The 16312-nt window shown below is 45.6% G+C and overlaps 1 protein-coding gene across 1 annotated transcript; it reads left to right on the top strand.

The window, feature by feature from the left end:
* The first annotated feature begins 7170 nt into the window (after positions 1–7170).
* Positions 7171–11285, top strand: LOC131291455 (uncharacterized). Its single transcript, XM_058320668.1, has 5 exons — positions 7171–7424; positions 8662–8932; positions 9041–9777; positions 10150–10618; positions 10691–11285. Exons 1-5 carry the CDS (start codon positions 7341–7343, stop codon positions 11029–11031), a joined length of 1902 nt encoding a protein of 633 aa, XP_058176651.1. The 5' UTR covers positions 7171–7340; the 3' UTR covers positions 11032–11285.
* Positions 11286–16312: the final 5027 nt, after the last annotated feature.

Genomic DNA, 16312 nt, shown 5'->3' with positions numbered 1-16312 from the left:
GATTTTTTAAAATATCGTGAAGGTTACACTTTTGCACAAACCAGTCTTCTGACAAAGTAATTAATAAATGAAGCATCATCAAGTGAAACGTTTTTAAAATAAATTTTAAATTACCATTTAGCCAAAATAAATTAAATTTGAGCCTAGTTCTGGCCATCCATTCGTTCCACTGTGAGGCCGATAGCGCTTCGGGCCAGAAGACCCGGGTGAAAAGGGCGACCGTCTTCCATCCAGCTAGGGATGGGCATATTGAATCACTCCGGCTGCGTTGCTCACGCGTTTACAACTCAAATCTCCACGTTTACTTACACCACAGCTCGAGTTATTACGCAAACCAGAAGCTTCTTTTTGTGTTTAACATTTGAAGCTGGCGGAGAAAAAAAAATGGTGCAAAGTCTATCGAAAGCATACTTGATGCATGGGCTAAAAATTTATACATCTGTGTATTTGATAGGAGTGTTAAATAAAAAATCTTCCTTGCCTGTCAAAAGTTCATCATACCGAATAGATATTTTGAATATAGATAGTGAACACTAGGACTCTGTGTTGGATAGGAAGCAGGTATAGCTTTGTTTCACCTGATCGACCCCCTGGCTTAAAATACTTGATTTGATTCAAAAGTGTGAGAGCAAATGCTTGCGTCACTTTTACTTACGCAACACTGGTTAGTTGCCTAAGGCGAGCTGCTTCTGCATTCTCTCGGGAACGCCTTTCAGAGCTGCGGTTACATAAATGAATCCGATCCTCTAATGCAGGGGTCGGCAAAGTTTAGCCAGCCAACTGATTTTATCCGGTCTGTAAGAAAATGTCAGTGCTTCATACCAAAATTCATCCCTATTTTTATCAAGATTTATTTTCTTTTATTATTTTATTTATTCTTCTACCATATCTGCATTATTGATCGTGCTAAAAAGTCCCAGTCTTGTCCAAAATCTCGTTTACTTGGCATTCAAAACAGCTACATTCAAGGAATGAAGTTTTTATACCCATTACGATATAAGAATTGAAAAATGCTGAGTTATTTTCACTATAAGCAAGCAAAACCAAACTACTTAAGAATAATTTGAGTACAGAATTAATGTCAAGTACAATCAAAGAAATTAATTAACAGTACAACGAACCTAGTATTGATTAAAAAAAGATCAAAATTATTCGAAAATAAGTATAATAATGTTCAGAAAAGTTGATGATGGAATTTCTTATAGTTCATCTTTAATATAACTTTTCTGTTCACAAAGTTTGTACTCTATTCAAAAGGGTTAAGTGTTACTTTGAAAACATTAAATCATCATGTAAGGTATCCGGCCCGCTCTCATTTGACCCTTTTTAGGAAATGTGTGTTGACCCCTGTTCTAATCTAACGTGATCGATGTCTGAGAGTGCTGGATCTGATCTGCTCTCAACTTGTAGGAGTTTTCCCATCACCAGCAGCAGGCGTATCTAATGTTTCTTCGCTTCTTCTAACGTTCAAACGGCTCTGTGTGCTATCTTTCTATGCCGCTCTCTCTCTCTCTCCCTCTCTCTTTCCCACCTATCTGTTTCTGCATGCTATCTGCCATCTAGCGCCCCGCTCACTCCCGCTCTAACACACGCACGCTCGGCGGCGTTTCTAATCGCGCCGTTGTGTTGTCGCGCGGATGGGTTTTATCGTTCGAAGGGCGCGCGCGCGCCAGTAGTGAGTAGCGAATCGCCGGCAACAGGCAAACCCCCGTCACCGTCCCGGGGATCCGGATCCGGAACAGTCAGTCAGTCAGTGCCGTCTAGTTTTCCGCCGCGCGTGCCCGTCGTTTTTCGCGTGTCGGTTTACTGTGTCGATGAACCGTGCCGTTTCGGCTTGGAAGGCAAGGGGGTGAGTAGTCGATTCCAAGGGTCGACCGATTGTGCACTGTCAGCAGTCTCGGAGATGATCTTGGAATTTTATTTATTTCCAACCGACTGATCGATGATTCGGCCTGGAATGGAAGTGAGTGATACTTGCGTTGCGATTGTTTTCGCAATGGGGATTTAAAGGGAAAATCACTGAGGCGTACCCGCGTGGAGCAAACCCGCCACCACGAGTCAGCTGTTGGGAATCAGCCACGCAAAACGCTCCAGCATAACGTTAATGGCTTGCGCGAAGCCATCCACCATCGCAAAAGCTCGTGGTCCATCCATGCGACGCGAAGAAGAAGACGTTAACTAACGGAAACGCGTGGTCGAGCGACCACCTTCCGGTAAAAAAATTACGTTGTTCGAGTCCTGATTTGCGTTTTCGTTAGCGAAGACCAAAACGCGAACAGTTTCAGCATCCGATTCGGAATTATCGTTCGACAAAAATTGGGTCACCGAATAACAAATTCAGAGTTTTGCTTCCAAATATATTTGTCTTCACTTCTCCTCCAACTCCAGCCACCTTGTTGTCGTTAGCGTCAGGTTTGGTCGGTCACATAAAAGGCGTTAAACTGTTATGGCATTGCTTGCAAATACACTTAGCCGAAAGCTAATGCCTTTGCACGTCGGAACCACTTCCTTTTTCGCTCCGTCCTCTCTCCTCCCCCATCCCAAAAGGGCAAAACCGATTCGTCATAATCCTCTTCGGAAGCCACCATCGACTATGAGGCTAATTAGGGCTTCGGCGGTTTGGTTGTTTTGAGCTTCGAAAGTAGAACCCCACTGCTGATGCCTCCTTGCTTGCTCGGTTCTTGAACTTGATTCCATTTTCGGCTCGTCTTAACGGCTTGCCGACCACTTCTAACCAGCTTCCACACACCAGGTGTGTCGCTAGTCGTCCAACGTGCGTCTTAATCGGACGCATGCGTCGCGTTCTTAAAATTAGAAACGCCACGGAAAAAGGAAAGAAAAGAAAACCGGCACGGCGATCATAAAAGCTTAAACATTCGCGACGCCGTGGGGAGGCGAATAAAAAAACAACCGTTTGCACCGGCACACGCGCCCGGGGTTGGTGAGCATATTGGGAGGGGGAAAGGGTTGATTCATGATACTCTCTCCCCCCACAGCCTGTCGTTTTCCCGCCACGCTCTTTGAGGAAAAAACCCACGCTTCCGTTGGACTTTGTGCTCTACTTTGACGATGTTTGTCGATGTTTGTTTTAAAATAATTATACTTTTCCAAACGGACATTTTAAAGCAAGTCACATCGTCGCCGAATGGCAATCGAGACGTTTGAATAAAGATCAGTTCCTCTCAACAACGCTTGGAAAACGGTTGGGGACCAAAATGCAATCATTGGTCCAGTGGTAAACATCGTAAAGTCTCAATTTATGCCTGTACAAAACGATCGGTAAATTAATCTGCTTTTCAAAATTTTCTTTCAGACAAACAAGATGGTTGCTTCCTGACAAAAAAAAAAGGAAAACCGGGAATGTTTAAATAATAAGATGCGTTTCCTCCGCCTCGAGCTCACGAACCTAAGGCAGCAGACCTTCACCATGGGCCTTAGATGCTTAGTTTTCCGCACGGCAATTCGTGGGTCGCGCGAAAACTATTTTCGTTGACGTTCGTCGGTGGATGTCAAACCTTGACTGCAAGATCATTGGCGACAGGAAGTTCGTACGGGTCGTGCCGCGGGAAATTGCCAGAAAAAATGTCTCGTGCTCGTTCGTGTGGCAATGCTATGTTTAGTTTTGTTCTAGGTTTAGTTCAGTCCGGTTAGTTCTAGTGCATCATGTACAGAACATAAACATTCTGATGCGCTTCTTGCACCATTTCTGCCGATGTCAGCATTGCACATTGTGTTCGCAAGTGCAAAAGTGCAACAGAGGCACATCGCTCTCGTTTCCTTCAAGAATCGGTTCGGACTACGACGATAAGGCGCAGACTTTGTTTTGACTGGGTCGAATGGGGATGGAAAACCTTCGTGGCATAAGTTTATCGTGCAACTCTAACCGTTTTATTTCTCTCCTATCATCCACAGACCTGTACGGACGTGAATCAGCCATACGAGGCTAGTGTTACCGTGTGTGCACGCATTGACGAGTGAAAGCAAATGCAAAACAGGCAGTGTTGAAAACTACGAAAATGATCGGAAAATTTATCGCACCGGCTGCGTGGACCGAAAAGTAGAGAAGAACGCTAAGAAAAAAAGAAAGTGTCGAACAAAAAAAAAAGGGTCTGCAGAATCCTGCCATCGTTCAACCGCAACAATCCACATATTTTGCAGCAACATATCAACCGAGCTTTTAGGTGGAGCATAGAATTATTAGTCCTATAGTTTTAATCAGCATCGCATCGATTCGTACGAATAGGTAAGTAATGTCTTAACGGATGTACAGCTCAATCAGGATTGATCAGGAAATTTGCTTTTAGTTTGCAATCGATTCTGTTTCCAAAAGTGACAGGTCCTTGGGCGGGTAATTTTCGTCCCATTTTTGTACAGCTCATGCAAAGTGACACATTTTGGCACAATGGCGTCCAGATATCGGCCATGGGAAGTCTCTCTCTCTCTCTCTCCCTCGGTGATAACGGACTTCCCCGCAACGCAACGGGCAACGGATTGTTGATAATGGCAATCTGGCACCCCGTAGAGGTCACCCCGTGCTCGTCGCCGTTCGGGGACAGCGAGAGGTCGCCACAGGCGAGTGGTTTTATCGCAGAAGGCTATCACTGTGGCCGCCACGCACATCGATTGTTGTCCGGTCGATGAGTCGGACTGTGTCGTTCGATTTTATTGACGTTGACGAGAGTGAAGTGGTGCCCTTTTTTTTGTATTTCGAGAAATTGGCACATTGAAACCGTCCCGTTACTGCCCTAAAAGCTGAGTAAGTGTATCCTAGGGAGGAGTAACATGTTTCGGCACGTCCGCGTCCAGCTTAGGTCCTTATCAGTGCGCCTCAGTAGAGGATGCAGCGGCGGCACACAACAGGAATGCAAATAACCCATCACCTTTGGTTTGCCGCCGAACGTGTCAACCTGAAGCTGCCCTCTGTGCAAACTGACCCGCTTCCCGACCTGCACGCACATGGCCGAGGATCTCGATGTCGAGAGTGGTTGTTTGCTAGAGTTCCCTTGCGAAGTATCGGTACATACCACTGGTGGAGTACCTCTGATAAGCGTTCCGAGCGTAGAGTGAAGGGTTTGCCATGGCAGAGTAGTATTCAAAGTCCAGACAGGCAGGTTGGATTACCTTAGCACGGCTTTCGTAGTCCGTTTTAATTGTGGTGACCTTCGCAGTGATCGGCACCAGCTCTAGAAACAAAACGAGCAGCACGCGAGTCGCTCCCGGAGCCTGCTATCGTGCAGAGGGTTGTCACTGGAGCCGATGTTGGTGATCTGATCTCCTTCTGATTGATTGATCTCGATTGTTTTCTGTGAACGACACGACGGAGACATTGCATGCTGGAGGACGGGGTGTATAGCCCATTCGAACGAGACAGTTTTAAATGGGGCCAGGGGCGCCTAGAGAGATTATAGGCGGTCCATAGATACCATCTTCGATAGGCGGAGACGTTGGTATCTCGGTGACTTGTTTCACTGCGTGCGTTTTGTTACATCCCACGTGTTCCTCGTGCGCCTGCGACTCAACCAATCATTGGTCCATTATCGGAGATATTGTGGCCCCACTGGAATGGGGGAACCCTTGCACAAGGCTAGATCACTTCCTCTCGCTCGTCGCTGTTAACTGCCATCCCATCTTCCACATTAGAAAATGCCAAACTCAATTACCTAGCGCTTTCGTTTTACTTGCAGCCCTGAAATATGAAGTGTGACGTTTGTTTCACCTGGTTCGAACGAGATCGTGCGCAAAACATTGACTCATGACCCTATGTTTTCCTAACTGAAATCTTGTCTTCTCGAGTTGATCGAGTAAACGTTCCAGTAGAGTCGCTTCCCGTGCTTCTTCGTCTCCCGATTCGCTCGACTTACGCGGCGAGAAGCAATTAACCGATCATTATCAGCCGCCGCACTGCGACTCGCCCCGTAACCTTCGGCTGGCGTTGAATGATTCTTTTTTAATCTACTCATCAGCCTACTGATCCGCTACTCGACAAATTGTGACGAGTTTCCTGTCCAAGCGCACAATTTTTCAAACTATACCTTCACGAAGGGTGCTGCCAACGCAAGTGGCATTTATTGATGAATGCGGCCTTGGAATTTTATATTTATTTGCACGTGCAATTATTTGTACTTTGTGTTATTCATACGTTTCGACACTTGTTGATACTGTTCTCTGGTGGTGTAGGTTCGTTTGTGGGTAGTTGCAGAGTTGTTTTATTAAATTATATTTTAGTATCAAAGTAAAAACTACGCTCAACCGTTTATGTCTCGGCTACTAGTTTCCCCTAGCACACTCTAGATGGCGCTGACCGTCCAGGCGGCAACAACATGTCAGTGGGCATGCCAGTGCGGGACCTGTTGGAAAACCCGTTGCTGTGCCTCAATTATGGCCAATTTAGGACGTTATCGGTTTTATTCGATCGCTTGGCCCGTTTGTCCACATCATCGTAGTTTATGCTCAATTCCATCACGATAACAGCATGGCCGTCAATATTTAAAAAACTGACGCATTAGAGCGTTACTGTCGATGGAAACAAACAGGGGGAAGGGAAGATAAATTAATCGGAAAAAATAGTGAAATACCGGATCGATCTCGTTTTCGTTAAGCGGACAGCAAAGGCTGAATCAAAACGATCGACTGCGGTTGCGCTTTATTTGATCAATTATTATCACATCGATCCGCAGTTAGGAGCTCCTCACCAGTCATCGCGTGTTAGAACGAGGAGCCCCGGGTGATTGTCGCTCCGTCGTTTGCCCTCGCGTGACACTCCCACACGCCTTCTTTGCCGGCTGTTGATGATGCTGCCGAGGTTTCCTTGTGGTTTTGCGGTGGTATGCTTTACTCTCGGCTGTGTTGTCGTCATTGGATTAAGTATCACATGGGTCCGATGATAACGGAATAGAGGCAATTGATGACTTCGGTTTGCCCGCGGCAAACGATAGGGATGACATTTGTCCATCAGTCGCAACCGGGCTCGGTGGAGTCGTGCAGTTGTGGAGAGCGTTACTTTGCAGAAACAGTGCTTTTTGGTTAGTTGCCTTTTGGTAAGCGAAACGAGAATTTTGCGAAAATTTGCTAAAATGAGAACAGTGTTTTGTGTTTATGTATGTTTTACATTTGTCCCTCACGATGAATTAATATGTAATGTTTTCTTTCTGTCGTCGTAGGTTTTACAACACCGAATGATCAAAAGAAGTAAAAGGATTTACCAAGGAAACGAAACGATTGTCTCGAACGAATACGAGAGTACAAACCCATCAGTCAACTCCTAGCGGGCACAAGGAATATTACGGCCATCGGGTTAGCCGATGGGCTGATCGTCGCCTGCAAACGAACGCAGCGCAGCTATGGACACTATCAAGGCCGCGAAAAAGGTGGCCCCGGACGGAGGCTGGGGCTGGATGGCCACGTTTGGAGTTAGTTTGGTGAATGTGAGTACGGCAGAGACCAGCCAGAGACCGTACACATCTGGATGTTAGCGGTATCGTTGTGTAGCTACAGTTGAACCCATTCCCTAGACGAAACGGAAGAACCGTAACACACCCACACACGATGCTTAATATCATTTCGCATTTCGGTTGCCTGCGTGTGCTTATTAGATACAATTAACACACCTTCCGTGGTAACAATGCACTCGCATCGGCTCGGTTCTCGAGCCGGCCTAACAACATCGTCAACCACGGGCTAATCCGTTCGATCGGGAAGCGGAACACCGGACCGAGAATTCACACCCTCGCGCAAAAGGTGCGATGTTTACCGTCGAGAAGTTGAAATGGGCATAATCCCCTCGGACCAGATACGCAATCGGATTGCATCGTCGCGATCGGAATGACACTTTTGATTTTGCCTGCGCCATGCTTTCATATCGTGATCGTGCTTGTTTGGTGAAGCCCCACAAAATATCTACTAACAGCTTTGTTTCCCGATTTACATTTATAATAACCCCCGTTAGCGATACATCGCGATATACAACTATCAAACCAGTTGTTTGTTTGCGATATAGAGAATTGCAAAATACGTCTGTTTTACAAATAATCACAGTAATATTTTTGCTTGGAAATAATCAGAAACATTTGGATGTTTCATTTAACAGTTTAATGTTATTTATTTATGTTATACATCGTAAACCTGATTTATATCTATCTAGAAATGAGAATGAATATTTGTTTAGCCGCCTAAAAGTCCTCACTGAAAGCAATAGAAAAAGCGTAGCTGTTGTGAATCACGTATTTAACATGATACCACAAGAGTTAATTTCCAATCGCCCAAAGAAGAAAACAAGGTTCAATTTTTGTAGTGTTTCAATATTTATATCTGCATGTGTAGCTTTTGTAATGTTGTTATGTACAGAAATTGTGAGATGTGCTATTGGAATGTGTTATGCGCTGTATGTTTCATTGCGTAGAGTTGAGCATCGAAAAGAGTGTGTTGAACGTAGTGCGTCTATGGTTTACCTTTGTACTTGAGCTTTTCGACGATCATTTCGTTTGTTATGTGTTTTAGTTTTTAAAACTTCTTTTCGCATTTCTTTTCACTCTTTCCTTCCATTTCCGTTCCGGTGGGCTCTGGCCGATGATTTTGTTTTGTTTTGTTACACCACCACCTGCTCCACCTGCACCACTTCTACTGCCACCCCCACCCCCCGCGCTCTGCATTGCCTGCGTCCAGTTGGCCACGCGTTCGATCGAACCGTCGTTTGGGCTGCTGTTCGGTGACCTGCTGAACGATCTGCAGGTCGGCACAACCGGTGCCGCCATCATAATCAGCACGCTCGACGTGATGATGAACCTGTCCGGTTTGTTCGTCGGGCCGCTGCTGAAGGAGTTCTCCTACCGCAAGGTGGCCATCGCCGGCTCGCTACTGTGCGGGCTCGGGCTTGCCCTGACGTCGCCGGCAACGAGCATGCCGCACATACTGGCCACGTACAGTGTTATCAACGGTACATGAGGAGAAAGTGCTAGCGCCCCTGGCTGAAGAGTGCGGAGCACCACCACCACGGCCGATGGGAAACGATGCTAACGTTTTTGCTCTCGTTTTACCATTGTAGGCATCGGCGTGGGACTGGCGACGTCGGCCGCCTTCGTGGCACTCAATCACTACTTCGCGAAGAAGCGTGGTCAGGCGGTGGGCCTCTCGATGGCCGGCACAGCCCTTGGAATGCTCATCATGCCACAGCTGGTACGAATGCTGCTCGAGCTGTACGACTTCCGGGGCGCGGTGCTGGTACTGAGCGGTCTCGCCATGCACGCCACGGTCGGTGCAATGCTACTGCAGCCGATCAAGTGGCATCTGAAGGAGGAGGAGGTCGACATCGAGCTCGTCGAGACGGCGCCCCCGATGGGCATTATCCTCGAGCAGGAGGACGACGATAACGATTCGCTGCCGGAGATCCGTTCGCTTCTGTTTCCCCGGCGCGTCGGTAGCGAGCGCAAGCAGTCGGACGGTGGAACGCTCGCCGCGTCCACGAACACCCCAATCACGCCGTCGCCACTGGCCATTAGCAGTGGTGGCGCTGGTGCGACGCCAGCCAGCGGTGGCATATCGCCGAGCATTACCGGAGGGCTGCCGAAACGGCCCACCTTTCCCCGCATCACCTCGTCCGTGAGCGTCCAGAATGGGGGCAGCACGCCCGGCACGGGAATGCGCACCCGGCCGTCCTTTCCGCGCATCGCGTCAACGGCGAGCATGAGCGTGGCGTTGCGCAAGCGACGCGCTTCCGTCGTGTCGCAGCTGTCGACAATGGACTTTGCGGGTAGCGGCAGTTGCTTGCACATCCACGTGGACGTACGTATCAAATACTTATACAAATCCATCAATCAGTTCTTGGGCATACCAATAGATTTATACATCGTGGTCAAAACAAACATTAAATTGAATTGCAGGATTCAATACATTTTCTAATAACACTTGGCATACATTTAGAACAGGCTTCCGCATCGAAGAGGAAAAGATTCAGTTTGATCAACTAATATAGCGTTACGTATTGGTTTCCATTTGTTCCATCCCTTGCATAGGTTAGAGTAGCGGTACATTGTGTTTCTAAACTTCTTAAAATCATAGTGAAATACTTTTAACAGGTGTTACAATTCATTGCAAGAGGAGCGTATTATCGCCTTAAGGAACCATTTTTGATAATTTTCGTTCGATATTTTCTAGACCGGCGACACCGACGCGGAGGACGTCGATTATCAGATCATCCGGCGCGTGAACACGCACGCCGGCATGTCTGGGCTGGCGTCGGCCGCGCGCCTCCCGCCCCGCAGCCCGAAGCGCATCGACACGGTCAAGTCGGAGCTCGGACTGGAGATGGTGAAGCCGAAGGTGTCGTTCCTGCAGCGCTTCACCGCCCTGATGGACGTCGGGCTGCTGCGCGACGGCATCTACCTGAACATCCTGTTCGGCCTGTCGATATTCTACGTGGCCGAGATGAACTTCAAGATGGTGACGCCGTTCTTTATGGCCAGCCTCGGCTTCGACAAGACCGACACGGCGTTCGTACTGTCGGTGTCGGCGCTGACCGACATCGCGGCGCGCATAATCGTCCCACCGATCGGCGACCGGCTGAAGCTACGAAAGCGCTACATCTTCATGGTTTCGCTCATCTTCGTGGCGATCTCGCGTTCGAGTAAGTTTAGCGCGCCAAGCGTTCCTGGAACCGGGGAAACGGAACCTAACTAAACTTCTTTTTGTTGCACAGTTGTCGCCCACCAGCGCACGTACAGCGAGGTCATGATCTGGCTGTCGGTGACCGGCTTCTTCCGCGGCATCGCACTCGCCAACTTCACGCTGTGCGTGTCCGAATACTCTTCGCTGAAGAAGCTACCGGCCGCGTTCGGCTGGCACATGGTCGGCAAGGCGTTGTTCGTCGTCGCCTTTGGGCCGTTGATCGGCGCGATCCGCGACTGGACCGACAGCTACGCGATCTGCATCCACTCGCAGTCGTTCTGCATCTTCCTGTGCATTCTGGCGTGGTCCATCGAGCTGCTGGTGAAGCGGTGCCGCTCGCGAAAAATCGTTGCCGCAAATCCGGCAGTGTAGTGGCCGGTTTTTTTTAAGAGATTTAGAAGATGTAGTATTAGATAACGGCGTAGTTTAGCTCAGGTGTTGCTCGTATCTTAAATCACTTAAAGACTGCGATACTAGTATTTAGAGGGCGTAGCAATATTCTAACATCCGTTGCCGTACGGCGGAACATTCGCGTGTTCAAAATTTACACCGATTAGGCCAACATCTCGGGCTAACGTTAACGGTGCACACTTTGCACCTGTTTTATCTTTATTAGTATTTGTGTTTGTTTTCCCGTTTCGTGCGACACTGCACTATTCCTTGTCGAGAAGTTTTTGTTTGTTCTCTTTTAACCCCCTTTCGATATGTGCAGAACATAAAACATATCATACAATTTCCACATGCTCGTCGCAGCGGTCCCCTACAACCGAAACGCGACAGAAAGATACCAACCAAGCTGCCGTCAGCTTTCGAAACAGTATTAGTCGGCAAACGTACTAAAATCATCACGATGGTTTCCGATTTCAATTATCAAGCAACGGAAACGCTACAGTCCACACACTGTCCGCGAGGCGAAGATAGATCAAAAGATAATGTTATCGTTGAAAGTAGGTATGATTATATGGGAATTGAATCGTAATAGCCACTGTTAGCAAAATACACCCACGTAACACTAACACCGAAGCACACTTGACAGACATTACAATATACGAACGAGGATACCATATCTTTGAACAGCGACTATTGATAAAATGTAATAATAATGAGGCACTGAGCTTCCACGAACGAGTTTTCGTGGCTCGAATATAAGATGATATGAAACCAGCGGTTGTAATGATTTCAAATTACGGTGTCCGAATTCTTTCAATCGCTGAAATAATGTTACCGTGTACTTAATTATTGTTATTAAAGCATAAAATAATCGTTTTCGTATTACATGCAGTATGAATGTCCATGCCAATAAGGACGAATTGTATCAGCCGCCATGTGTCACCCGTTGCATACCTCTAGGCGCAACAGTATCGCAACCCGGTTTATGAAATAATTTATTATACGAAGCTTAGGTGATTGATAAGTGTTATCTCGGAAAGTAACGGAATAGTTGTTTTTAGTAGATGGTTCGAATGGCAGCTATATTTCACCAAATTTCAATCAAACTACATCGATAAACCTAAAAAAATAATACTATCACCACAACATCCTCTCTCAAAGTCTTGCTTGCAACTGCCCTATTTCTTTTCTAATCTTTTCCATGTCATTTTACTAAGCCTTCTTTGATTGTATTTCCTATACTTTTCTGGCAGCGCTAACAATTAGAAACAGTTAAATGTGGACGTTGAACCGTTTTGTGGACATAATACTGAACCACTTGGCATTCCATCTGTTTATAATATACAGCACAGTAACTATCATTGGAGACCGAATCAAACCGATGAGCACAGAGGATAAAAACCGATTTAATCATTGTTCCTCGCATTAAAGGTATAAAGTTCTCGTATGTTAACTAAAAGCTCGGTTAAGGGAAAGAGCACATAAAACTGAATGCGTTGAGAGGAACTTAGTGGTCCTTGTTGGATTACTATAGTAGGATTTGTCTAACGAAGACATTGAAGAAGAGCGTGGCCTCAAGCTGTTGCTTCCAGTGATGCCGTTCGATCCACTCGGGAATGCCACCCGGGAGAGAACCCGGGAGTCCGACACGTTCGGTCGTATATTTCCACCCCGCTTCCGGCTGTCCACGACCCTTTCGACAGCGTTATGTCTCCCACCGTAGGTTGACGTCCGAAAAAAAACGAAAATAAATAACAAAAACACTTTGCGAATAAAAAGTAATCCACCTCAGGAGCTGGAGCTGGCCAAACGTTGGCACCACGACACCGCTGGCGACCGATTTCGTGACTTTGCCTGTTGTCGTTCCGTTCCGGATCATTTGCTCGTGGCGATTCTTATCTGAGATTATCTGTTTCGCCAATTCTTTTTTCTTTTTGTTTTGTTTTGTGTTTTTTTTTTGCGTAGTTGTTGCTTATGTGCACCGGTCAGTTTCGAATGATACACCTGATGCACTCGCCCTCTCCCGCTTGGTGCACCGAAAATCGTTACGTTGCGATAAAATCAGCGATCGCGTCTTGTTGATAGCCGAGATAGCCTGCAAGGTACCCGCATATATGCGCCCGGAGGTCCGCTGTATTACGCTGTATTTTTTTTTTTTTGGAGGTATCAACCTCACTTTTAGGGACTGCGTGTGCGTGTGTGCGTGTGGGTCACAAGACGCCAGATTATTCCATTCGCAGGTTTGCAACAGGGGGCGTCTCAGACGTCGCAGGCTATTGATGCGCTGTCATTTGCGTTGGGCGTCTTCGTCGTCTGGTTTTTGCATTTCCGTTTGGGAAAGTTGTTAAGGAATTGTCGCAAATGAACAACTTCATTCATCGAAGTACATTGTATGCTGCTTTACTGTACTCAATCATCCATTGATAAGAACACTCGTGGGTTTACACTTTGTTTCCGATTGGAAAGTACGAGCTGGCCTAAATATCGTTTAGTTTATTTTAATCCATACTTTGTTTGTTACTTTGTAACTTATCAAAAGCGGTGCAAGCAGAGGTGGATTAAGCATTCTAGGGGCCCCAAGCAGCTATAAATTGGAAGCCCCAAAAACATGCAATACTTTCATCATTCAATACTGTATCCCAACATTTATAAAATTTCAATTTAGATTAAACCACATATTTTTGATGAGGAATCAAATTTAAATTAACGTACAATTTTCCTTAGTGGTATTTGATTGAAAAAATGTCATTGCCAAAACCCTGGTTTGCAAAGCCTCAATTGATGCGAAAACATCAATAACTTTTACAAGAGAATCTTTTTCGACGAATATCATTTTGTATGAACCAATTGGACAAGTAATTTAATTTTATTTTCTTAATGATTTCGTTGGTTAATGGTTGTTGCGATTTAAGATGGACAATTTTGAAATGTTTAAAAAAGAAAAATCACGAATAATGTTAGCCAAATTTACTATATTTGGAAATGTGCAGCAAATTTTGCTAATTCATATCTATTTATTATATTCTAAAACTATTGTAAGCATTTTCCTCTTCTTTAATCAAATTTCAATACTGATCACTTTAATTTACGCCTGTGCATCAATCTCATAGTTTAACCTAAAAAACTACGGCACCTGTTTTGCGTCAAAACACAATTCAGAAATGCTGGATCATTCTGACATTTTCATATTCTTGATTTACTTTCATTCAAAAGTAAATTCATAACCTCATCTAGCATTTGCTAAACAAGCAACATTGTTGTAAAAGAATAAAAATAATTCCAATAGTAATATAAAAATTTTATATATAAAAATATATAAAATAATTGAAAGCTCGGGACCCCAAGCAACTGCTTAGAAAAGTCGTGCTCGGCCATCCTCTTCTAAGCGGTAGGATGAGCATTTTCTTTACGGTACATTTACAATTTGCCTCCCGTTCATTTGCAGTTCGTAACTCCCAGCGACCACCGGCATCGGTGGAACCGATCACATTCGCAACTCCGGTTGCCTGCCGTCATCACCCTAAAGCAGCAACAAACCCCACAGGGGAAGTTAGAAGCAGTTTTTGTTCCGTTTCATCGTTTTCATTCAGGGGTGACGAACGCTTGTTTTAGAATTGTAAATGTTTAACAGTTGCTTGGTATTTGGTATTTGTTTGTTTGTGTTTTGAAGTTTAATATCAAAGTCTCTCTACGGTTGGGTGTTGAGGTTTTGATTTGCTATCTTCGCTTACTCTATTTCTTTTCCGTTCCTCTTTAATTTTTTGACGATAAGTTTGTCGCTTTTGAAAATATGTTTACATTAAGAAAATTACCTGCTTGGTTTGGTGTTTGTCATCCCCGAATCTGCACACGTTCTACCCACACTCCACACTCGGTTCTCCGAGCCTCCGCTTAGTTTGTGCTTTTTATGACTTAATTAGTTGATTTGATGTGATTTGCGTGTTCGGAGATATGCGATATGCATTTTCTCTTTCTTCTTTCCACATTTTCTTCCCTTCCAGGATCAAAGAAGGAAAGAACGCGCTCCCGTAATAAAAATAAATGCAACGAACTGCCGATTAGGTGCGGGACTACGGCTGGGAAAAAAAACGGAGGAGATGATCGAAAGGATTCGATTTAGAACCGCCGGCGTTTCATTCGCACACCCCGGGCAGCTTCCGTACAGTGCGCACACTGTGATACGGCGTGACGGGCGTCCACACCGAGGGGCAAAAGTCTTGCTGAGTCTCTTCCTCTTCGTACGCTCCGAGGTAGGTCCTTTTTACACACGGCCCCGGAAGGACCCCAGTCTGCGCGTGTTGGATTGGACCACACAGACAAAAATTACGGACCGCACTTTGCGCACGGCGTGTAAACGGTTCCAATTTCTTTCCTTTTCAAATCGCTATCGAAGGCAACCGCATTAAGATAGCGTTCGAGCGAAGGGGGTAATCAAACCCTGGGTGGCGTCGATCGGTAAGAATCGATTCGTGCTGGAGATTTTAGTTTTTCCCATTCGTATTGCGAGACCGAAAGCACCATCAATGCATCAATTTTATATAATTTATTTGCGTGAAAATATTCCTTCACAACAACTTTCTTTGTGTTAACCCTTTTTGCTATTGCGAATGGTTCTAGTAATGATGATTGCTCACCGTTTTATAACTCATTTCAGGACACCTTTCTTTCGAAGTGGGTTGAAGGCTGCAACGCCGCGAGGGGAAACGAGTGAGGAAGCGCTAAGGAATGCACTTCAGGACCGCTCGAAACCGTGCGGGACTCGGGAGGATCGAATCCTTTTTCCAAATCCCTTTTTAGTTTTACCGACGAACGGGTTCCGCTGGATGACGTTCCGAACACTCGGCCTCGGACCAACAAAATAAAATAGGAGATTCCGTTATCGCGGACACCAACGGTGCAGCCGTTTGCGCCACGTCATTCCGGGCGGGAAGTCCCTTTTTTTCGCTACTTACGCGCTTGGAATTCTCGGATTGGAATGTTCTATCATTTTTGTGCTCTCGAGTTTAGATGAAGATGTTTTACCGCTCGAAGGATAGACCAACCCGCATGGTAACATTTACAACTAGTTTTCGATACACTTTCTTATGGTAACTGTGTTGAAATGGGTTTCATTTCATGATGTCATACTTTTATCATTTCGTTTTTTATTTCAAAATTTTTAAACTTTCAATTTGGATCAAAGCAACCATTTTGAATAAGGGTTCAAATTTAACTTCAATTTCTCTTAATGTTATTCCATTGAAAAGTGTTCATCGCCAATTGT

Source organism: Anopheles ziemanni, chromosome X (genome assembly GCF_943734765.1).
Source record: "Anopheles ziemanni chromosome X, idAnoZiCoDA_A2_x.2, whole genome shotgun sequence".
In the NCBI taxonomy this organism is placed as follows: domain Eukaryota; kingdom Metazoa; phylum Arthropoda; class Insecta; order Diptera; family Culicidae; genus Anopheles; species Anopheles ziemanni.
Note: the sequence above shows the minus strand (reverse complement) of the source record. Positions and strands in the feature narration are given on the sequence as shown.

What these genes read in the sequence shown, in the direction of transcription:
- LOC131291455 (XM_058320668.1), top strand. Translation starts at nt 7,341, where the DNA reads ATGGACACTATCAAGGCCGCGAAAAAGGTGGCCCCGGACGGAGGCTGG. An exon ending in CACGTACAGTGTTATCAACG is followed by an intron (nt 8,933 to 9,040) that starts GTACATGAGGAG and finishes TTACCATTGTAG; the next exon opens with GCATCGGCGTGGGACTGGCG. An exon ending in CGTGGCGATCTCGCGTTCGA is followed by an intron (nt 10,619 to 10,690) that starts GTAAGTTTAGCG and finishes TTTGTTGCACAG; the next exon opens with TTGTCGCCCACCAGCGCACG.